The sequence below is a fragment of the Ursus americanus genome, chromosome 36 (assembly GCF_024610735.1).
Source record: "Ursus americanus isolate L20-20 chromosome 36, mUrsAme1.1.p, whole genome shotgun sequence".
Classification (NCBI taxonomy): domain Eukaryota; kingdom Metazoa; phylum Chordata; class Mammalia; order Carnivora; family Ursidae; genus Ursus; species Ursus americanus.
Window position 1 is genome coordinate 8,018,644 of NC_142162.1, and position 21,880 is coordinate 8,040,523.

General features: G+C 39.1%; 1 protein-coding gene across 4 annotated transcripts in view; it reads right to left on the minus strand.

Moving 5' to 3' along the window:
* ATOSA (atos homolog A) overlaps positions 1-14,266 on the minus strand; it is an 89,829-nt gene extending 75,563 nt beyond the window's left edge. The window contains exons 1-2 of one of the 4 annotated variants that reach the window (XM_045812166.2): positions 14,043-14,266; positions 12,604-12,720 (exon numbers count right to left, since the gene is read on the minus strand). In XM_045812166.2, the coding sequence (XP_045668122.2) occupies positions 12,604-12,619 (16 nt within the window). In that variant the 5' untranslated portion in view covers positions 12,620-12,720; positions 14,043-14,266. The other 3 variants (XM_045812165.2, XM_045812164.2, XR_015723167.1) reach the window with 3 other exon arrangements.
* Between the last annotated feature and the right edge of the window lie 7,614 nt (positions 14,267-21,880).

Below are 21,880 nucleotides of genomic sequence, written 5' to 3' on the forward strand. Positions count from 1 at the left end.
GTTCAAGCCCCACATGGGGTGTAGAGATTAAATAAATAAAACTTAAAAAAAAAATACTGCCAAATTATTCTTCCAAAAAGTTCTTTTTAATCAGACCACACTCTTAATGGTGCCTCACTATCAAGTGAATGGAGCTCAAACCCCTTGGTGTGACATTCAAAACCCTAATTTTCCTCATTCCTAAGTAACTCCTACACAATTCATGTTAGTCTACCTGCTATTCCTTGAACATCTTAATTGCTCAGATTGTCCTCTCTTCCAGTCCTCCCTGTCTCAATTTCTTTTTTTTTTTTTTAAAGATTTTATTTATGTGACAGAGAGACAGCCAGCGAGAGAGGGAACACAGCAGGGGGAGTGGGAGAGGAAGAAGCAGGCTCCCAGCGGAGGAGCCCAATGTGGGACTCGATCCCGGAATGCCAGGATCACGCCCTGAGCCGAAGGCAGACGCTTTAACAACTGCACTACTCAGGCGCCCCCCTGTCTCAATTTCTGAAACTTCTACCTATCCCAAACATACCTGCCTCTTGACTCTCAATACAGCTGTTGTCTCTGACAAAGAGTCTGTGCCATGAAATTAATCACCCCAGCTGAAATTATTTCCTACAAACTCTGGTGGTAGACATTTTTACCATTTATTCAGTTATCAAGTGTCTTATGTTTGTGTAGTTATTTCATTTGATCCTCTAGTAACTTTGAGAAGTGGGCATATATATTCCCATTTAGAAACAAAAACGGATACTGGAGAGTTAATTCTTAGGGTTATAAAACTAACAAGTCACAGGGGAAAAAAGCATAAAATTTTCCAGCAGTAATGAGTTTTATGGTATATCACAAAGATACTAAAATTCATGCAAACATTCATTTAAGAATAAATATTTATTGAGCAGCTACTAAATGTCAGGCATCAGTCCACACATCGGGAAACACAGCAGTGAAAAACATCACTAAGTCCCTGCCCTCATGAAGCTTACATTCCTATTGGGGAGAAAAACAAAAAAGTAAATAAATAAATAAAGAACATCAGGTCAAGCAGTGATATGGACTACGAAGAAGAGTAATGCAGTATAGAGAAAATAAAAGAGCTGTACTTTTCATAGGAGGGTCAGGAAGGCTTCTTTGAGGAGGTGACAACTGAACACAAAGTCAAATGAAGGACAGGGTCATGAGACATGTATTCCAGAAGGGGACAGCAAATGCTAAGGCCCCACGATGTCAATGTGCTTGTGGTGACTGAAGAACAAGATCAAGGTGCCAAGAGTGCAGGGACCTTAGAACACTAAAAAAGTGAGGTCAGAGAGGTAGCCTGAGGCTTTAGGATTAAAAACATAATTCCTCCCAATTCAAATATAATTCTTTTCAATCAAAAAAAAATCTTGGAATTTCATCAATACTCACTAGTCTCTATATTTTGTCCAAGTGATGTTTTTTTTTAAAGCTCAATAAAATAAGGAAAAATCTACAATATCTTAACTGTCCTATATACATGACCTAATTTTTTTCCTCAAACACCAATTCTTTTACTCACTTCTACCTTTACATATTCTTACAGTATAATCTAAACCTTTCTAAACGTTGTTCAGTATCAGGGTCTAACTTCTTTTCTGTAACGGGAAGCAATTTACTTCCTTAAAAGGCAACATGACTAAAGACAATATTGGGATAACTTGGGAAATGTGAATATAAACTGTACATAAGATATTAGCATTGTGCCAGTGTTTGATTCCTTGAGTATGATAAATGCATTGCAGGTATGCAGGAGAATATTCTTACTTTTAGGAGGTACATGCAGTGCTGTAATGGGAAATGTCTAACAACTGGCTCTGGAGAGGGAAAAAACCTGGTTTATAGCATTGCCAATTCCCATGTTGTAAATGGCCACTATTGAGGATTACAAGCAACTAACTTGATTCAGAAATGGGAAGAAATGTACACAGTCAGCTTTCACATACTGATACCAGTCGGTTCCATGTTGAAGTACTCAGAGTGAAGTGTCATGTCTACAACTTACTGTCAAATTATGAAAACAAAAAATAAAAATGAAAACCCCCCTGTGGCTACCTATCTAATCTACCCACCGACCTACTGAGAAAGAGAAAACAAAAGTGGTAAGATGTTCACAATTAACCTATGAAAAGGTATGACTCAACTTTTCTGTGGGTTTAAATTTTTTTTTAATTAGATATAAATAGAGCAAGCAATGTAGAAGCTTAAAGAAATCTATAGCCAATTCTTTTGTAAAATGATTAAATCAGAATATTGTGCATCAGTAACCTTTCATCAAGTACACCAAATATGATACAGAGTTTTAACCTAAAGTTATTTTTAAGAAAACCATTCTTAAGGAGGGCACTTGTCATGACAAGTACTCAGTGTTATACTCTAAGTGATGAATCACTAAATTCTATTCCTGAAACCAATATTACAGCATGTTAACTAACTAGAAGTTAAATAAAAATTTGGGGGGAAAAAAGCAATTTGCCAATATTAAGTGCTAAAATTAAATACCCTTTTACTATTATAAATTTAGATAGAAATAACCCACTAGAGGGGCACGTGGGTGGCTCAGCTGGTTAAATGTCCAACTCTTGGGGCGCCTGGGTGGCACAGCGGTTAAGCGCCTGCCTTCGGCTCAGGGCGTGATCCCGGCGTTCTGGGATCGAGCCCCACATCAGGCTCCTCCGTTGTGAGCCTGCTTCTTCCTCTCCCGCTCCCCCTGCTTGTGTTCCCTCTCTCTCTGGCTGTCTCTGTCTCTGTCAAATAAATAAATAAAATCTTAAAAAAATAAAAAATAAAAAAAAAATAAATGTCCAACTCTTAATTTCAGCTCAGGCCATAATTTCTCTCTCCCTCTGCCCCCCACCCCTGCTCATGCTTGCTCGTTTTCTCTCTCAAAAAAAAAAAAAGAAAGAAAGAAAGAAAAGAAAAAAGAAAAAGAAAGAAAGAAAGAAAAGAAAAGAAAAAGAAGTATGATATCACTTCACAAAAGAAAATTGCTAATTTGGTTAAAAAATGTAAAAGAATTTTCTAGATGTGAGGATAAGCTTTATAAATGGCCTGATTTCAGATACTGATAACCAATTTTAATTCCATTCAAGAATATATAAGTTTGTTAAGTGGGAAAATAAAAGTGGAAACTTCATATTAATTTAAAATGTTAATCCTCAATGATAAATCAGTTGTGCTCCCAAAGGGATATTTGTTTGGGTTTTTTTTTTTTTAAGATTTTTTTATTTTAGAAAGAGACAGAGACAGAGCACATGAGTGGGGCGAGGGGTAGAAGGAGAGGAAGACAAGCAGACTCCCCACTAAGCGGGGATCCCAATGTGGGGCTCAATCCCAGGACCCTGAGATCATGACCTGGCCTGAAATCAGGAGTTGGATGACTGACTGAGCCAGCCAAGTGCCCCACAAAGGGATAAGTTTACGTCCAAATAATGGTCATACTTGGAATAAATATTACTTATTAATAGTGTGAATATGACTAGATTATGACTAGATTCCCAGGCTAGCCTACCAAAGGTTTTTTAACCAACAATGACCATTACTTGCAGCAGCATGGAAGAAGTCTGAATTCAAAGTAGAAGGGCCCATGCTCCAAGCACTAAATCAATCCTGGGTAATATTCTGAAATGAAGAAAAAACCAATTTGGGGCACCATCTCAGTTTAATATTTTCAACCTCCCTCCAGTGTCCACCTCTGCTTCAATCTCTTTACCCTAACGCTGCTCTAAATGTTCACTATGGTGTATTATCACCCAGAAATAGTTGGTGTGTTCCAATTACCTACTTTTCTTCTCACTGCACGGACATCACAGATGTGTAGCTCAATGCTGGTTTTGAGTTCCTCTAGTTGTATATTGCAGAATACAAGTTTCAGAGTAACAAACAATAAGGATCTGTTGATCTCTTATGCCTGTAATGACTAGTCTTCACAACAGAGCATGAAAACACTCATTTCCTCAGTGCAGCTGATTCAAGCTGTGTATCCCTGGAAGTAAAACACTTACCAATCCCTATCCTGTGCTAGGCATATACAAGGGTGCTGAACCACAGGTTCTCAGTTCATCTCTACCACAGTCCTTAAGGCTGATGGTGTTAGAACGAAAAGACCTTAAGTTCAGGCAGGCTACGCCATTTGTTCAAGGTCGTTTGGCTGGTTAAGTGCTGAAGTTAGAATTTCTATCTGTCTGACCCTCAAGCCTTAGGATTTTAACTCTTCCTGCTCTATAGCATGCTGTTAAAAAGGACCCAGTGAGCTAATTTTATACCAAAATATGGTCATCATTTCAATATTCCCTAAAAATGTGTAAATATACATTTATTAATCTAAGTGAAACTCTAGTTGGTATAACTTCAGTCAGGAGACAGATAACTTTAAAAATAGTAAAAATCAGGCACATTGTGAATGGATGTTTAGACTGAGTGTCCCCAACTAAGATGCAGTTAGCTGTGCTTAGGAGCACCTGGCCCTTTGGTCATCTACACAAATGACTATGCCCACTGGGTAAACTAGTCATAGTCAACATACACAGCACTTCATAGCTTATCAAGTTCTTTGACACATAATCTCACCTAAAGCTCAGAAGCAACACTCTGAGCCCAGTACACTTTACGGAAGAGAAAACAGGTCTAGGACTTGACCCAAGCATAAAACTGTAAGTGACAGAATGGGTCCTGAATCTAAACCCTAAATCCTTTTGAGTCTTTTTCTATTAACCTACCCTACCTCTTGTACTCATAAACCTGAAGTTCTTCAACCAATTTAACCTCTCTCCCTAGAGAAATAGCCAACAGGAACAAATTCTGCATGATGGGTGGATGGCAGAGAGCTTCTAGCAAATGTTTGTGGGTGGATCATTTGTTAATCAGATGTGTACAAACAGGGACCGCCTATACCAAATAATTTTTGCCTACTCCTTTGTTATTTTACAACACAGTGTTTTAATTCAATGAGATTTATTCAATTTAAAAATATAACCTTCCTTTAAGTTATGGGAAAATGTATTTAAACTCTATTTTTTTTAATTGTGCATAAAGTTGTGATAATAGCCTAATAGTCAATAATTCTAACAAATCCCTAAACTGGCAGAATTTCACTAGGTGTGAGTACAACAATCAGTGATTGCTGACCTCTGCTTCTACTCCTATTTACTCCAAAAACACTTGGAAACACTAGTCATTCATCCGTTCAACGAATGTATATTAAGCACCTCCCTTCACCTACACTGAATCTACCATATATAAGGATATCTGCTAGGTGATGGTAACACAGCTGAACAAGAGACAAGGTTCTTGGCCTCAGGGAACTTAAAATCTAGTTGTGGGGGGGCGCCTGGGTGGCGCAGTCATTAAGCGTCTGCCTTCGGCTCAGGGCGCGATCCCGGCATTCTGGGATCGAGCTCCACATCAGGCTTCTCCGCTGGGAGCCTGCTTCTTCCTCTCCCACTCCCCCTGCTTGTGTTCCCTCTCTCACTGGCTGTCTCTCTCTCTGTCAAATAAATAAATAAAATCTTAAAAAAAAAAATCTAGTTGTGGGGACAAACAATAAAAAAATTACAAAATGTGGTAACTTCTATGAAGGAAACAGAGTGCTGAGACAGCACAACAAAGGACATCTAGTTTAATAAATATAACAGCAGCTAACATTAACTGCGCACTTTAGATAGTGCAGTCAGAGAAAGCCTCCTTGAAAAATGACATTTAAGCCAAGATCAGAAGGAGCCATCCGTTTGATGCCTGGAGAGAAAGGCTTTTTAGAGGCAGAAGGAATAGTCCATACAAGGCCCTGAATGATAATCAAAACCTACAAGGTAGTCAGTGAGGCTGGGCATGGTGAACAAGGAGAAAAAAAAACGCAAAAAGCCTTATTACTGGATGAATAGCTTTCATATAAAAAGGAAAATGTGAAAAAAACTCAACTTGGATTATTGCTAAGTATCATTAGTATTACACATCGATCACTAATATTTTGACTTGGTACTGGCATTGTTACCCAGTCTATCCTGTTTCAGTTTAATATGAAAGTCTGATATAACGAAGGAACTATTCTGATTTTTCATTCATTTGAGCAAAGACAGAATTAACTATTGAGAAATTGACTTTGGTTTACATACTGAAAAAGAAGTACTGTCCCAGGTACTACAATTCTGCTTTCTCACTACAAAAAAAGATCAATATTAAGTTAGAATTCTAAGTTTGATATTAACCTGTTGTTTTTTTTTTACATATTACCTCAGTTTTTAAATACCCTCAGCCTCAAATGGCGGCGGGGGGGCATTCCCATAACTAGATACAAAGTTGAGAAGACAAAAAAGTAAATAAAATCATTTAATCATTTTTTTCTATATTTGCTCACAATGTAGAATGCTCAGGTTCCATGGCTTTCTTCACTTTTTGAAAAGGAAATCACCTTTTAAATCATGCGCCCTATATACACATTAGCCTCTCAAGTCTGCCTTCCAATTATCTTTTTTCTCAAGCTTCAAAGAAATGACAGTGTTCCATCCACTGAATCATTTCCTTCTTACTAGATGACTGGCGAAAACATAGACAGGGAATGTCTATATCCATCCCGTTAGTGTCTAATTTCAGAAGTTATATCAAGTCAGCAACTATTTAACAGCTACTAATGTGTCAAGACCATCAGTGTAAATGGAGGATAGACCAAGAGTAACTTGTGACTGCAGATCACAGTGTGTTTACAAAATATGTACAGTTGAATTAGCCCCTTTTTGTCCTCCCCAGCTTTCTCTAAAGAACTGACTTCTTAGAGTATGTCACATAATAACAAAAGCAGTTCAGATTTGAATGTTTACTATGTGCCAGCCATAGTTCTAAGCACCTTAAATACATTTATTTAATCCTGAAAATAACCCTAAGTAAGGTACTATTACTTCCCCCATTGTAAAGATGAAGAAGGCGAAGCAGAGAAGATAAGTTTTCCAAGATCACAATACTTACCAGAACTATTTTGTTTTCCCCGCAAGCCAGTTTGGTACCAGTATTTTTATAATATTTTAACATAACTCATTGCTGTTACCCATCAGAGGATTAAGAGTATATACTTGAGCCTGCTTCAAATCTGGGTGAGCCCTCTTGTTAGCTGTGTGACCTTGGGTAGCTTACCAAATCTCTCTCTGTGACTCAGTTTCATTGATCTATAAAATGGAGATGACAAAAACATCTACTTCCTTGAGCAACTGTGAAGATGACATGAATTACACATGTAAACTACTTGGAACACTGCCTGGCACATAGTATGCACAAGAGTTAGCTATTACCATTAATATTACCACCACCACCTCCACCTGGGAATTTCATAAAAGGCTGCTCAACTTAATCTAGTCAACATTTCTTTTCCTCAGACACCTGTCATTTCTCTTGTTTGGTTTACATTGGCTAACAATGAACTATTTTCAGCAAATAAGCAAGGCAACTAGTTCCCTTGCTCTTATTTTTTTTCTAAGTCTTACCAGTTCTTTCCTCCTATCTCCGTCGCCTGGGAAGGAATTGCTTGAGGCTAACAGGGTTGCAGTATACCCTAAGCAAGTTCATAAGCTGCTGTAATACTAAAGCTAAAACCTAAACTTTCATTATAATAAAAAGGAGGGGGTGGGGTCTCTTAATTCACTAGGCTGCTACAACAAAATACCAAACACTAGTGGCTTATAAATCACAAAAACTTATTTCTCACAGATCCAGAGCCTGGGAGATCCACAATTAAGGCACCAGCAGATTCAGAATCTGGTGAGAGCTAGCCAGCTCACAGATGACTGTCTTTTCACCATAACTTCAGATGACGGAAGGGCTTTCTTGGGCCACTTTCATAAGGGCACTAATGCCATTCATGAGGTCTCCATCCTTATGACCTAATCACCTCTCGAAGGCTCCACCTCCTACCACCATCACTTTGTGCGGTTAGGATTTCAACACATGCGTTTGGTGGGGGATGGGGGGAGGAGACATAAACATTCAATCTATAACAGGGGAAAAAACTAAGACAGTACTCTTCTCAGTTTTAACTTCAAAAAACATCTAATTGTTTGGTATTTTATTTGTGGAACAGGTTTTACACCAGTAGCGTTTGAGAATCATAAATGGCCTATAATATGCATTCAAATATGAATTGAAACAGTATGTTTAAATTGTTAATTTCTTGATGATTTACTAGATTTTATAGGTCTTGGTCTTTTGTAATTGCTGATAAGCTCAGATAACATCCTTAGATATGTCTGGTGAAAAAACTGTTTCTAACCAAAGCATAAAGCATAGCAAGCTAACATTTATTTTTTAAAATAAAAAGATTTTGATTCAACTTAGATTTTCATACAATATCAAGAATTTAGGACTTTAGAAATACCACCTATATAACACAAATAATGATTAAACATTAAAAACATAAAATATTTTCATTGTTTCTATGTAAAAGCCATGCTTTATACTTCTAATACTGGGCATTCAATATCTATCTAAGTCTAGGTCCAAACTTTGTATCCTTGAGTATAAGGTAGAGTAACATTGCTGAACCTCCCAGCCGCCTGGCTCTGATCAGCAGTTAACGCATTTATTAGATTTAAAAATCTATTCCCAGGAAGCTTAGTCCACCTATTCCTCCCCCCACATTTTAAGCTATAATTATAATTACAAATGACAGTATAAAGAAATTATACATATGTGAAGCATCCTTTCATAGCTTTTATATTTTCTCAGATGACTATATTTTAAAAGCCGATTAAATCTGCTTGAACCTTAGCACTATGAATGCTCAACAAAAGAGTATGAGGTTATATTGCACATGTATTTCCTTTCCTCTGTTGAACATTATTTTGTAACTAGCCAACCATTAAGCATCTAAAATGTCTTTTTTTTTAAGTTTTATTTATTTATTTATTTGAGAGAGAGAGAGAGAGAGAACGCCGGCAGGGTGAGGGGCAGATGGAGAAGCAGACTCCCTGCTGAACAGGGAGCCCAATGCGGGGCTCGATCCTGGGACTCCAGGATCATGACCTGAGCTGAAGGCAGACACTTAACCAACTGAGCCACCCAGATGTCCTGAGCATCTAAAATGTCTCAACATGATAAAAGGTACCATTTATTTGAAACCTACTATGTGCTAACCACTGTCATATTTCATTCTAACAACTATGAAAAGTTAGAATTATTCTCATTGTACACAGAACCTGAGACTCTCAGGGATTAAGTAATTAGATGAAGATTACCTAGCTAACAAGTAATGGAATGAGGACACAAACATAGATCTGATGTGCTAATGATAACATCAAAGATTCATCTTTGGCTACACTGCCCAAGTAATGTTATGTAACTACTTTAAAATTTAAAAAAAATATTTTTTAGGGGAGCCTGGGTGGCTTAGTTGGTCAAACATCCAACTCTTGATTGCGGCTCTGTTCATTATCTCAGGGTTGTGAGACCCAGGCCTGGTGGGGCTTGGTGCTGCTCATGGAGCCTGTTTAAAATTCTCTCTCCCTCTCTCTCTGCCCCCCCCCAATTTTTTTGTTTTTGTTTTTCTTTTTTACCTCAGACTGTGGTAAAATACTATTAACTACTGTGAAATGTAGCCTTTATCCTATACAGTAACATCTTAATTATCTGAAAGTACAGTAGGAGCTCTCCTAAGTGACTTTCCCTTAATCAGATCCACCAATGCTTTCCATAGCCTCCATAAAAGCAAACTGGCAGACAATTGCAGCAAATAGGGTACTTTCCAGTTGTCTGCACATTTCTTTTTCTGCTAGTTGAGTTGTATGCTTAACTAGAATCTGGTGTCTGTACTCAAAAGTTGTTTATACCACCCTATTTATAATAACTAATTTATTTAAATATTATATAAACCAATGAAATGAGTACAAAAAAGTTATTTCTGTGACAACTGCTGAATGCTTTGGAAAGAACATATTTGATGAACATATATTCCTTCTTCCTCCAAAACAATTTCCTATTGACTTCTCTGTACACAAGACACATATAAAATTCTGTGAAACATTAACAAATAATTTTAAAATGTTTTTAAATGTAAAAGATGTCATCCTCAGATTGCTCTGCAAAGTCTTATTCTACGTTTAAGAAATCAAAACTAGAAATCTCAGGGGAAGGGAGGTGGGGACTAGAAATCTTAGGTTTATATTATTGGTGTGATTTATACAAGAAAGATCATACATAACTCTGAGAAACATATCCCATTTTACCTCTCTAAAGAACCTTGAGCCTAGAGAAAAAGACAGGTAAAATAATTAAAGCTGTTATTTTTATGGTTCTTCACTTAAACCGACTTTTTTAACTAGCCAACCAACGACTTATTTAGAAACTCCCTGAAGCGCAGCTGTATCCTGCTAAGCAAATATCTCAGTCTCTCTCTACACTGGAATTCACATACTTCACTCAGATTCTGAAAGAAATCTGAAGGGTTCTCCTACTTACTCGTATTTTATAGAGAACTCAGTGTTAAGTATGGCTACTGAGTTCTCTAGCCCAGAGACTAAAAGCAGGGAAATTAAATGGAGGCAAGAATAAACATTTTAACAACAAAGACTGTTGACAGCATGAGAATTTAAAAATCAGATCTTAACCAAAAAAAAAAAAAAAAAAAAAGGCTGAAGTGATTTAAGCTAGAGGCAAAAAAAAAAAAAGCTCATACATTTAAATTCTCAATAGGGCATTTCTACCCCTATTTTAGAGGTCTGCCCACATATCATGATTACAATTGAAAATATATTTTTGGCGTTTAAAGAGTAAAGTTTTAATTATATATAAAATTCACAGTTTCTTAGACACCAATGTAGGAAAAAAAATGAAATATTACTGTCATCTAGCTAAGTATTGCCCATCATTGTGCCTTTGCAACCACAGGTCAAGAAATCAATTCAGTGGGTTGTGACAGCAAATTTTAAAAACAGAAGTAGAACAGAAAATCCAAGACCATACTCACATAGTAAGGGTATGTTTTGTGAAAAGCTTATTTCTGTTTATCTATACTATTTTGCAAAATAAAAGACATTACTTTAAGGCCATGGGCCTAAAAACCCATATTATTATTATTATTATGAAATAGAGTCTCAATACTAAAGTTGCAATTCTATCATTTTTACATCATAATGCTAAAGAAAGCTAAAATTTTAAAGAGAAAAAAGTTAGAATTCTGAGTTTTAATGAATAAATGTATTTATTTTTCCTAGTAATCAGTATTTGTGTGTGGGTGTGTGTGTATACACATATATAAACATATATATATATATATCTATAGCATATATAAACACACATGCACACACATAACATTTTATTGTGTTTGGTACTAGTTTTGGCTAAAATAGAGATGTGCGCAATTATTTTTTAAGCTACTTACAATCTTAAAGCAAATTTTAACAACAACAAGAAGTCCAAAACAAATAGCAACTTTGATTTTATTTGCTTGTTTATTCTGACATGCAATTACTGATCTTAGGGCCATTTTTCCAAAGTCACCAATATAATCTAGAAGTTTCAACTTGGCATTTTACACAAGCAACCTCTTTAGTAACAATACACTTGATAGTATTTTCATGCATACATAGCTGATTTTAAGAAACAGCCAAACACTTAAAACTAATTTAAACCACTACCTCAAGTATGGCTTTCTCCACTTCTTTCTAGTGCATTTTAAAAGACACCATTACCAAAGACATATTTTAACTAGAAAATAAAATTTATCTTTTAATACACTTTGAAAAAAAAATACGGAAATAACCAGTTTATTACATAGCTTTTTAAAAATGAGCATTTAATTCATAGGAGGATAAATTAATATTTCCAATCTTAAAGCCTCAACTCTGTCATTTAGTCCAGCTCCCTACCAAATACAAAAATACTCTTCCAACAGTATTGCTTGGAATCAAACCCCCATCTGACTGAAAAGTCTTCACTCCTAACTACTACTATATTAATAATCTTCTCAACTTGGTCCTTGCCATTAATCAAAAGAAGACTGATAAATTAGTTTTTAATTCCATTGAAGTCCTTGAAAAACAGAGTATGCACTATTCTAATAAATCCCGAAAATACAGGTTTAGAAAGGAAATGACCCATTTACTTACACTGATATTTAAATAAGGCCCTGGAGTACTTTGCAAACTTTCAAAGTTTGCCTAAAGCACAAAAATCAGCTAATAAAAGCAATAACCATAAAACGGTATTTGTCAATTCAATCTTAAATTTTCTCAATTTATCAAGTTCAAATTCTCAAGTTGAAGAAGTTTGTAAACTTTAAAGTTGAAGTTAAATTGACTCTACCTAAAAATTAGTAATGTAAATCTAAAATGATGTCAACTACTGTGCCTGAGATATAAATGTTATTCTTGATCATCACATTTTGAGTTACACTAGAGTATCTCTCGAAACTACCACTTTACACTTTTAAAGAATATATCCTCCCACCTAGAACCTAACTTTCCTTCCACGTGCCCTTCTCTATCTCACCAGCTGGAACCTGTAACAGAAGCAAGTAGTCACATGTAATAGACAAAGAATTGATCCTGCCACAAAATTAGGTTAACACTTACAAAATGGGGCACAGAAAGAAAAAAAAAAATCCTTCTTAAATAAGTCATTTACCTCGGTCTGGCTTCATTTTCACATCCAATTTCCACCCAGGGTGCAGTGAAATACACTTGTGGGTTCTTTCAACAGGTTTGCTGCTGATTCTGTGGCTAGCGCTCCGTTTTCAAAATGCTAAAAGGGACCAAAATAAAATTAATCTAGTCCTGCTCCGACACCCGGACCTTGCAAGAAACCTACTGTTAACAGGCCTCTTCCTGGCACTAACTGCGGTGACAGCACCATCGGCAGCTCTGAAAAAAGCAAAACTCTGTGCACCGCCTCCCCCATCTCCTCGGGCCCCAGCACCCCTCTTCCCCGCCCGTGTGCTCTCCAGGCCAAAGTGTCCTTCCTTGACACAGCGTCTCTGAACCAAAGAAAGATCTATTTATAACCTGGACGTACAGGCAAGGAGAAAAAAAGGTTCAAGCAACACAAGCTAACTAACCCCTTTGTAAAAAATGCCGCTGGGAACAGTGGCACCTCCGCAGTGGCTGGTATAGAAATTCTCCGTCCCGGTGCCTGGGCGCAGGAAACTCTTCAAGACCCCTAGCGCCTCGCCAGGAGCTCCGCCCGCCCCGCAGGGCCTCACCTGTATAATTACCCTCTGGCTAGCCTTCCTGTGGCAAGCGCGGCCAAGTTTACACAATAAAAGGGTCAGAAAGAAACGCGAGTCATCTCCTCGCGCCCAGCCCCCAGCCCCAAACGAACTCTACTGGGCTGTCCCGGGTCGCCCCCGACCAAGCCCCCAGCCTGCGTGGCCAGGCCTGAGGTCGGCCCCAGGACGGGTGTTTGCGGCTGGGCGCTCGCCCCTGCTCGGCGCAGCCTGCCCTCTGAGGGCCCCTTCCGTCCCTCCACGGCCCCGGATTTCCTTCAGCCCCGCCGCACCGAGCGCAGCGCCTGCCCCTCTCCCCGCCGGAGAGTTGTTTTCATGGCTCCCTCCGCCGACCTCTGCTGACTAACTCGCTCTGCTCTCCCGTCCCAAACCCTCCTCCTGTTGGCACTTCTCTCCGCCGCTCACCCAGCGGCTCGCATCACACTCCCACCTCAGACCCGAGGCTCCGAGAGGCGCAGGGCCGGCGAGAGCGGAGTGTGGCGCGCAGCGGCCCCCCGGGCTGCGTTAGAGGACCATGGGGGCCCGAGACCACAAGCCCGACGCGGCTCCCCGGCGCCCCTGTGGCCATCCACCCCCGCCTCAGCCGCCGCCTCGCTCCGCTCCCAGCGCTCAGCCCGTCCCCCTGCCCGACTCGCACCCGAGCCCCGCGGCCCCCGGGCTTCGCCCGCCCGTCGCCCCGGCCGGCCCGCTTGCCCCGCGCCTCTGCCAGCTCCTCGCCCGCCCGCTGTCTCTAGCTCTGGCGCCCCAGCTCCCGATCCCCCTCGCTCGCCCAGTTCTTTCTCTGCTGTTTGCCCTGTCAAAACACTGCCCGGGTCACGTGTCCCAACAACAGCCAACCCACCGCTCGTCACTTCCTCCCCAGCGGCCTCCGCGGCGGGCGCCCGGTTGTTATGGTAACACCCCGCGCCCCGCGCGCCCCGGGGCAGTAGCCCGGGGGGCCTGGGCTTCCGTGCAGGTGCCCGCGGCTGCAAGGGCTCGGGGGATGGCAGCTGCGAGGGGCCGGCAGAGCCCGGGAGGCTGGAGAGGCCCCGGGCGCTGCGACCGCGCTCGGGCCCTGCCTGCGCTGAGAGCCAGCTGCGGTGCGTCTGGGACCAGGAACCGGAGCTGCGCTATTAGAGCACGGGGTAACTGGGGAGATGTCATCCAGGGCCTGCCCCAGACGTGAAGGATAATTATAGTCTCCTCCTCCTCCACTTGGGATGTTGGCTCTGGCTTGTGACCGAGCCCGATTGGATTGCAGCACATGGTGGAACCCGGGTCTAATGTGGCAGGGACGGGAGAGTGGGCAGCCATGCGCAAGGAGTGAGGAGTTTAAGGACAAGAAGCCCCTCTCACCCTAGATTTCCCCAAATCACTAGAGATTTTAGTAGGATTCGGAGCCCAAGCTCCCGAGATACTCGCTGTGCTAAAAATAACTTTTATAACGTCTAAAACATTGACTCACGGCAGGAGGACACTTTTGACACCGTGTTATTGTTGAGGAGCTGTAATTTTGTTGTCCTATAACAATGTGACATGATGACATTTCGTGTTGTGATGTCGTGTCATCACTTAAACACAAACAGATGACAAGGATCTGCTGTAATTAAAAAAAGCAGTACCAACAAGGGCTGAAGCTATTAGCTACTCAGTTTATAGACAAAGTACATATGGAGTTGTGAGCTTAAAACAGAGACAAAGAGAAGTACAAAATTTGCAATGCTCTTTGGTTTCATCTGAAAAAGTTTTTTTTTTTAGAAGTAATTTTGCATACAAGAATCAAAACAGGAACGTATTAGGGTAGGTCTGAAGATGATTTACGTTAGTCTTTGTACTCTTCTGTGGTTTCCAAAGCCTTGCAGTATTACTTTTACATCAGACAAGTTTTTTTGTAAAGTACAAGATTGGAAATTGCATTTTTTTTTTTTTGCCTCTCTCTACCAAATACATGAAATTCCAATTATGGAAAAATACTAATTTTCTAGAGGTTTTGATATGTACAGTAAAAGTACATAGACAACTGCAGTGATTAACTTGAAGACTGTATCTAACCCAGACAGGGCAGAAGATTCAGGAGAGTTACATTTCATTCTCAGGGGAATGTTCTGGTATTATGAAGAGAAACTTCTGACAAATGGCAACAGTTCTATTATCTACGTAATTGGTACAAATGTTAACTCCCCATGGATCTAACTTTGATATTATTGAATACTGTATTATGTAGTTTCCTTTATGAAATTTTACTTGTTCTACAATCACTTCTCAATTAACCTTGGTAATGGGAGACAGAAAGAACACTTCCAGATAATCCAAAATCCTAAATTTAGCACAACAGCTGGGACCAGATAACAGCTATTGTAAAAGGCTTAGTGGGTGAACAGATCTGGGAGCTAGATCTATGATTTAGCTCCTCTTCCTCTGCCTAATTTGCAAAAAGTATAAAGACCAGAAAAATGTTGAGAGCAGAAGCTGAGACCATTGGATAATATGGAACACAAACTAAAGAATAATTTTAAATAATTGTTTTAATAGCACATGGATAAATGATGATGTCTGAACATTTGTTAGACTAACTTGAAGCTTTTTATTAGGAATTTAAGATCTGTTTAATAATTGGAGATCATTATGGCAAAAGAAAGAGTACTTAAAAGAGGTATTTTTTACCCATTCATTATTCCAATTGTTTCATTCACTTAGCACACACTTACTGAGCACTCACTATTTGCTAAGCACACGCTAGTCTCAGAATACAAGGTAATGAGAAACAGGGTCAATTCTCTTACAGAGCTTAAAGTCCTGACTACTACAGTTGCATAGCTTTGGTCAAGTCACATTCTATAGCTTTCTTTCACCTATAAAAATGAAGTGTTTTGACTCTCACCAAAGGTAATTTCTTTCCTTCCTAATTCTAAAATAATTCTATAATTGCATAAAACATATCCAGAGTGGGTTGGAAATAAGGACCTTCCCACAATGGCAACTCTAAGTGTTGGTGATAAATGTGTTTGCTCTTTGGGGCACCCAAGCAAAACAAACATCACTGGTTCCTACTTGGTGAGGGGTTAAGGGTCGGTAAAGCAAGGAAGTCAAAATAGCTGACAGGAACCTTACCCTTTTTCCATGTGATTTGTTTTCCATTTTGCTTTCCCCTAGTGTTCCAAAGACTTATAATTAACTTCAAAAAAGTTAATTCAGCAAGGACGTAATCCCCTCAACTTTCACAAGTTTTGTTGAAATAGGCAGTATATAACAAAACTGTGTATTTAATGGAGGTCTCTCTAGGTTCATTTTATTGGCTGAGATATTGAGGATAACTGGTTTGCTCACTTTATTAACATAAGGCTGTTACTGTTACCAAAGTTGTGGAGGGCTACTAGAGTTAGATGGGTACCCTTTTCTTCTATCTCTAGCACCAAGCAAAGGACCTGGCACAGAGTAGGAGTTCAGTACATGTCAAACTTTATATTGACCAATAAAGTTTCTTGTACGTGTCCATAAACTGTACCCCTAATACTGATTACCATTTTCTCCCTAGTAGATTAAAGCTAGAGAGTTGGGAAATCAGTGGGTGGCACAAATTTCGTATGTGAAGGATACATTTTCACTGCCCTTGTGGTATTGTCTCATAATAGTAGGAACGTGTTGTGGGTTGAACTGTGCCCCCCAAAATATTATGTTGAATTCCTAATCCCTGTACTTATGAATGTGACCTTTTTGGAAACAGGGTCTTTGCAGATATAGTCAAGTGAAAATGAAGCCATACTGGATTGAGGTGGGCCCCTAAATCCAACTACTAGTTTCCTTATAAAGTGAGAACAATTTGAAGACAGAGGAGACACAGGGAAGATGGCCATGTGACAAACAGACTGGAACGATGCAGCTACAAGCCAAAAGAATGCAACAGATGCAAAAGGTTGCGGGGAGCTACCAGAATCTAGTAAGAGGCAAGGAAAGATTTTCCCCCAGAGACTTCATGGGGAGCATGGCCCTGCCAATACCTTGATTTCACACTTTTCACTTTCAGACCTGTGAGAGAATAAGTTTCATTTGTTTTAAGCCACTCCAGTTTGTTGTATTTTGTTATTGTAGTCTTAGGAAACTAATATAGAACTCTAGGAATATTGCCATAATTTTGTCTTGGCCTTTTGCTGATATTGCAAGTGTTCTAAAGTTCCAGGCTCTGAATGATCACCTAAACATGGAGATCTTTAATTCTGTAAAAACTACAGTAAATCGATCGCAAATGTGAAGGAAATCGCTCAAGTATCATGAAAGAACAACTTTGTGACCTACAGTTAAAGGATGACCATGAATAAGTGGTTGAGAATCATCACATGAAAATACACTATTTTAAATATGGTGATTGGTAAATCTGTTTCCTCCTAACGTTTTGTGGAAATAAAGAACAGTAGAATTAAAATGTGTCGATAAAGCTAGTCTTGCATCGGGAGAAAAAAAAATGAATTTGGTACTTTTAGTTCTTAAAGCAACAAGAGGAAAGGCAAGCTATCTTTTCCAAAGCTAACTTGTTTCCAAGGATTCATTAAATTCATTGCAATTCATTTGTTTCTAAGGGAGAAAGAGTGTGGCGTTGTTGCTACGGTACTGTTTACTAGAAACAATCCTCCACCTTCCCTTAAATTGGTTGGCTGCTCTTTTTTTTTTTTTTTTTTTTTTTTTTTTTTGAGGCTCCTGTTTGTCTATCTTCTATAACCACAGGTATAAGGAAATGAAAAGTGACCCTTTCTGGTTCCTGTCTGCAGAAGTGACTACGGTACTTAGAAATACAAAAGCCTCTAAACTTCAAGCCATGGAAACCCTTAATCAGATTTGCTGAGTTGCTAGAGGTCTCTGAGTCATCAAGATTTAAGATCTTTTCAAAAGTTAATAATTGTTCATTTTTTGACCATAACCATGCTCAGCACTTCACATATATTATACACGTGATCCTGATACCACCTTCTTATCTTGTGGATTAGGAAACTGAGGCTTCAAGGGATAACTTTCCCAAGGCTACAGTTAATAACTGGAAGGAGTCTGCTTCCTTGATGGCCTTATTTAATGTCTGTAATATTATGAAATAGGTTGAATTATTCCAAAATTTTCAAGTGGGGAAAACTAAGGCTCAGAAACATTGAAAATGGTTGCACATTTTAGAATATAAATTGGTCTATAAAGACTTGGGCTCAATGCTTTGAGGTACAAATTCCAAATAGAATGGTTTTGGTTGCTTTATTATATATAAACTCCAGGGACGCCTGGGTGGCTTACTTGGTTAAGGGTCTGCCCTCGACTCAGGTCATGATCTCAGGGTCCCGGGGTCCTGGGGTCCTGGGATCGAGTCCCACATTGAGCTCGTTGGTCAGCAGGGAGCCTGCTTCTCCCTCTGCCTGCAGCTCCCCCTGCTTGTGTGTGTTCATGTGTGCTCTGACAAATAAAATCTTTAAAAAAAATTTTTTTTAATAAATAAACTCCAAAGAGCAAATAGCCACACAATTAATAACAGTACCTAACATTTCGTGAACACTTAGGTGGTAAGTACTATTCTGAATGCTTTATTGGAATTAATTTGTTTAATCCTCACAACATCTCTGTGAAATATTATTATACCTATTTAATAATTAAACAGGAAAAGGGAAGTTAAATGATATGCCCAAGGTCAAGCAATTAGGTCAAGGTCAAAAAATGTCAGACCAGGATTCACACTCAAGAAGCATGACTTTAGAGCATAAGTTCTTAACCACTACCTCATATTGGTCCCATTTAGTTTGGTTTTCCACCCAAACCCTGCACTTTCCTGCCTCTGGGCTTTTGCTATGTCCCCCAGCATGGATCCCTCCCCAGTCCTACACACCTTTCTGGACTTTCACAGCCCAAAGTCTTACCTCACCATGTGTTCTAGATGCACACTCACTAATCTTTTCTCTGAACACATATTTATGATCTTAAAAATCGCATATTCATTTCATTTTTTTAAAGATTTTATTTATTTATTTGACAGAGAGAGAGAGCACGCACAAGCAGGGAGAGTGAGAGAGACAGAAGCAGGCTCCCCGCTGAGCAGGGAGTCTGATGCGGGGCTCTATCCCAGGACCCTAAGATCATGACCTGAGCAGAAGGCAGATGCTTAACCTACTGAGCCACCCAGGCACCCCCTCATTTTATCTTTTTTTTAAGATGTTATTTATTCATTTGAGAGAGAGAGGGACAGGGAGAGCACACAAGCAGAAGGAAAGGTGGAGGGAGAGGGAGAAGCAGGCTCCCCACTGAGCCAGCCAGGAGCCCAACATGGGACTTGATCTCAGGACCTGGAGATCACAACCCGAGCCAAAGGTAAATGCCTAACCATCTGAGCCACCCAGGTGGCCCTCATTTTATCTTTTCAAAGGGAAGAGATGAACTGTGACCTCAAGTTCTTTTGTAGTTCTTGAGTGGCATCGAACTCGGCACAAAGACTCAAGTAATTATGGAAGAAGACCTGAGACTATTACTGTCTTCCGGAACTGCTCCATGCAATCAGTAGCCACTAGTCACACATGACTACTGAGCAGTTGAAATGTGCCCAGTGAAAGTGAGAAACTGAATCTTTAATTTTAATTATTTTAAATTTAATGATGGGTTCTTGGTTTCATTATTAGAAAATGCAGTATGTTTGGAAAACTTGGGTATGTGAATCTAGTTTTTCCAACTGCAAATTTTAGGAAATCTACATATAGACCAATTATTTCTAACGAAAATGTAGCACCCAAATTAAAATGTGCTGTAAGTGTAACACATACACCAGATTTCAAAGACAGTAATAAAAAATATAAACCATCTCTATCAATACTTTTAAAGTATTGATTACATATTAAAATAATGTTTTAGGTATGATCATATTTTGAAATTTTTTAATTTTTAAAAACATACTGGACAATATCAAGTTACATATATAGCTCATATAATATTTCTATTAGGACTGCTTTAGGATTTGGTGGGTTGGCAACAATAACACAAAAGACATTTGAAAATCAGTTGTTCTTCTTAAACAAGTGAGGCCCTTGAGCAGTGCAAATTTTGAGATAAGGGAACTTGCTTCTTGTTCTGGTCCTATCAAAAATTCCATGCATCCTAATGGGACTGGAGTCCACCACAACATGGTGAGAGTGCACCTTAAATTTGGTGAGCATAACAGTGTAGGACTCTTCAAAACACACATTTGATTCAGTAGTTTTCACAGAAGTTACTTTTCTTCATGCCTGTTGGAGGATTACACACAGAACTACCTACCTTAAGTGTAAGCTATTCTGAGAAGTAGTGATGGGTGAACTTCACTAAGCAGTTAAACTCTCCATGAGTTGGTAGAGCCATTAAGTCTGTTATAAATCAAATTACTGATCCTTTACATCTTTGCATCAGAATATATTAGTTCATTGCATTATTTTTAGATTTGAGAGACAGAGTGTGGGAGGAGGGACAGAGGAAGAGAATCTTCAAGAAGACTCCCTGCTGAGTGCAGAGCCAGACACAGGGCTCCATCCCACCACCCTGAGATCATGCCCCCAGCCAAATCCAAGAGTTAGTCGCCCAACCGACCGAGCCACCAAGGTGCCCCCACAGTTCATTTCATTCTAAGGAGAATTCTACCATATTGCTTTTCATGGTTAAAAAAGAAGGCGGGAGGGCACCTCGGTGGCTCAGTCCATTAAGCATCTGCCTTCCACTTGGGTCACGATCCCAGGGTTCTAGGATGGAGTCCCACATCCGGCTGGCTCCCTGCTCAGTGGGGAGTCTGCTTCTTCCTCTACTTCTCCCCTGTTCATGATCTCTTTCTCTCTCATGTTTTCTCTCTCTCAAATAAATAAAATCAAAGAAAGAAAGAAAGAAGGAAGGAAAGAAAGAAAGAAAGAAAGAAAGAAGAGAGAGAGAGAGAGAAAGAAAGAAAGAAAGAAAGAAAGAAAGAAAGAAAGAACCCATACTATTTGACTTGAAAAGTAGATGTAAACAACAATAGTAATTTCCATTTCAAAATGTGCATGGTAAACTAAATGATCAGATATTTCAGAAAAAAAAAATTGGAAGCAGAGTTTTATCCTTCAAAAAAGTTTGTAAGAAAAATCTTTTCTTAGTTTGTAAATCATCTTATGTTTTTCAAGAACAAAAAATTTGTAAGACAGCAAAAAATAATGCAGAAAATCTCAGCTCTTTTTTACAAATGTGAAAACACATACTTGAAACTAAATTCTTCACATGGGGATAGAGCATGATAGAGTAATCTGTTATGTATTTTTTAATAAATCAAACTTCTGCTGCTTCTATCAGAACCCAAAAGCTCAGTTCGGTATAAAGAGAATTCTACTAGTTTTCCTTTCCTTCTACAAGCATAAAGAGAGTTCTAGAAGTAGTTCCCTTATTTGCCTGTAGTATATATCTCAGTAATTTCATACTGCCATGCTTCAGAGAGAAAGGAACATTAGCTGCCTCTTTATTCTAAATTGCACAGGCAAAATTCTGTACTTGCAACTCAATGTAATTGGTCTTTATTTCCAAAATGTCATTTCTGTCTAACATAAGTTTAATTCAATTCAGCATTCATTGAACTTTGTATGCCAAGTACTTTGCTGAGCCCTAGAGAGACAAAGGCCAGAAAAACTAGTACTTACCCTCCAAAAAATTTATTAATTTAAAAAGGAGATAGCCATATAGATAAATAACAACTTA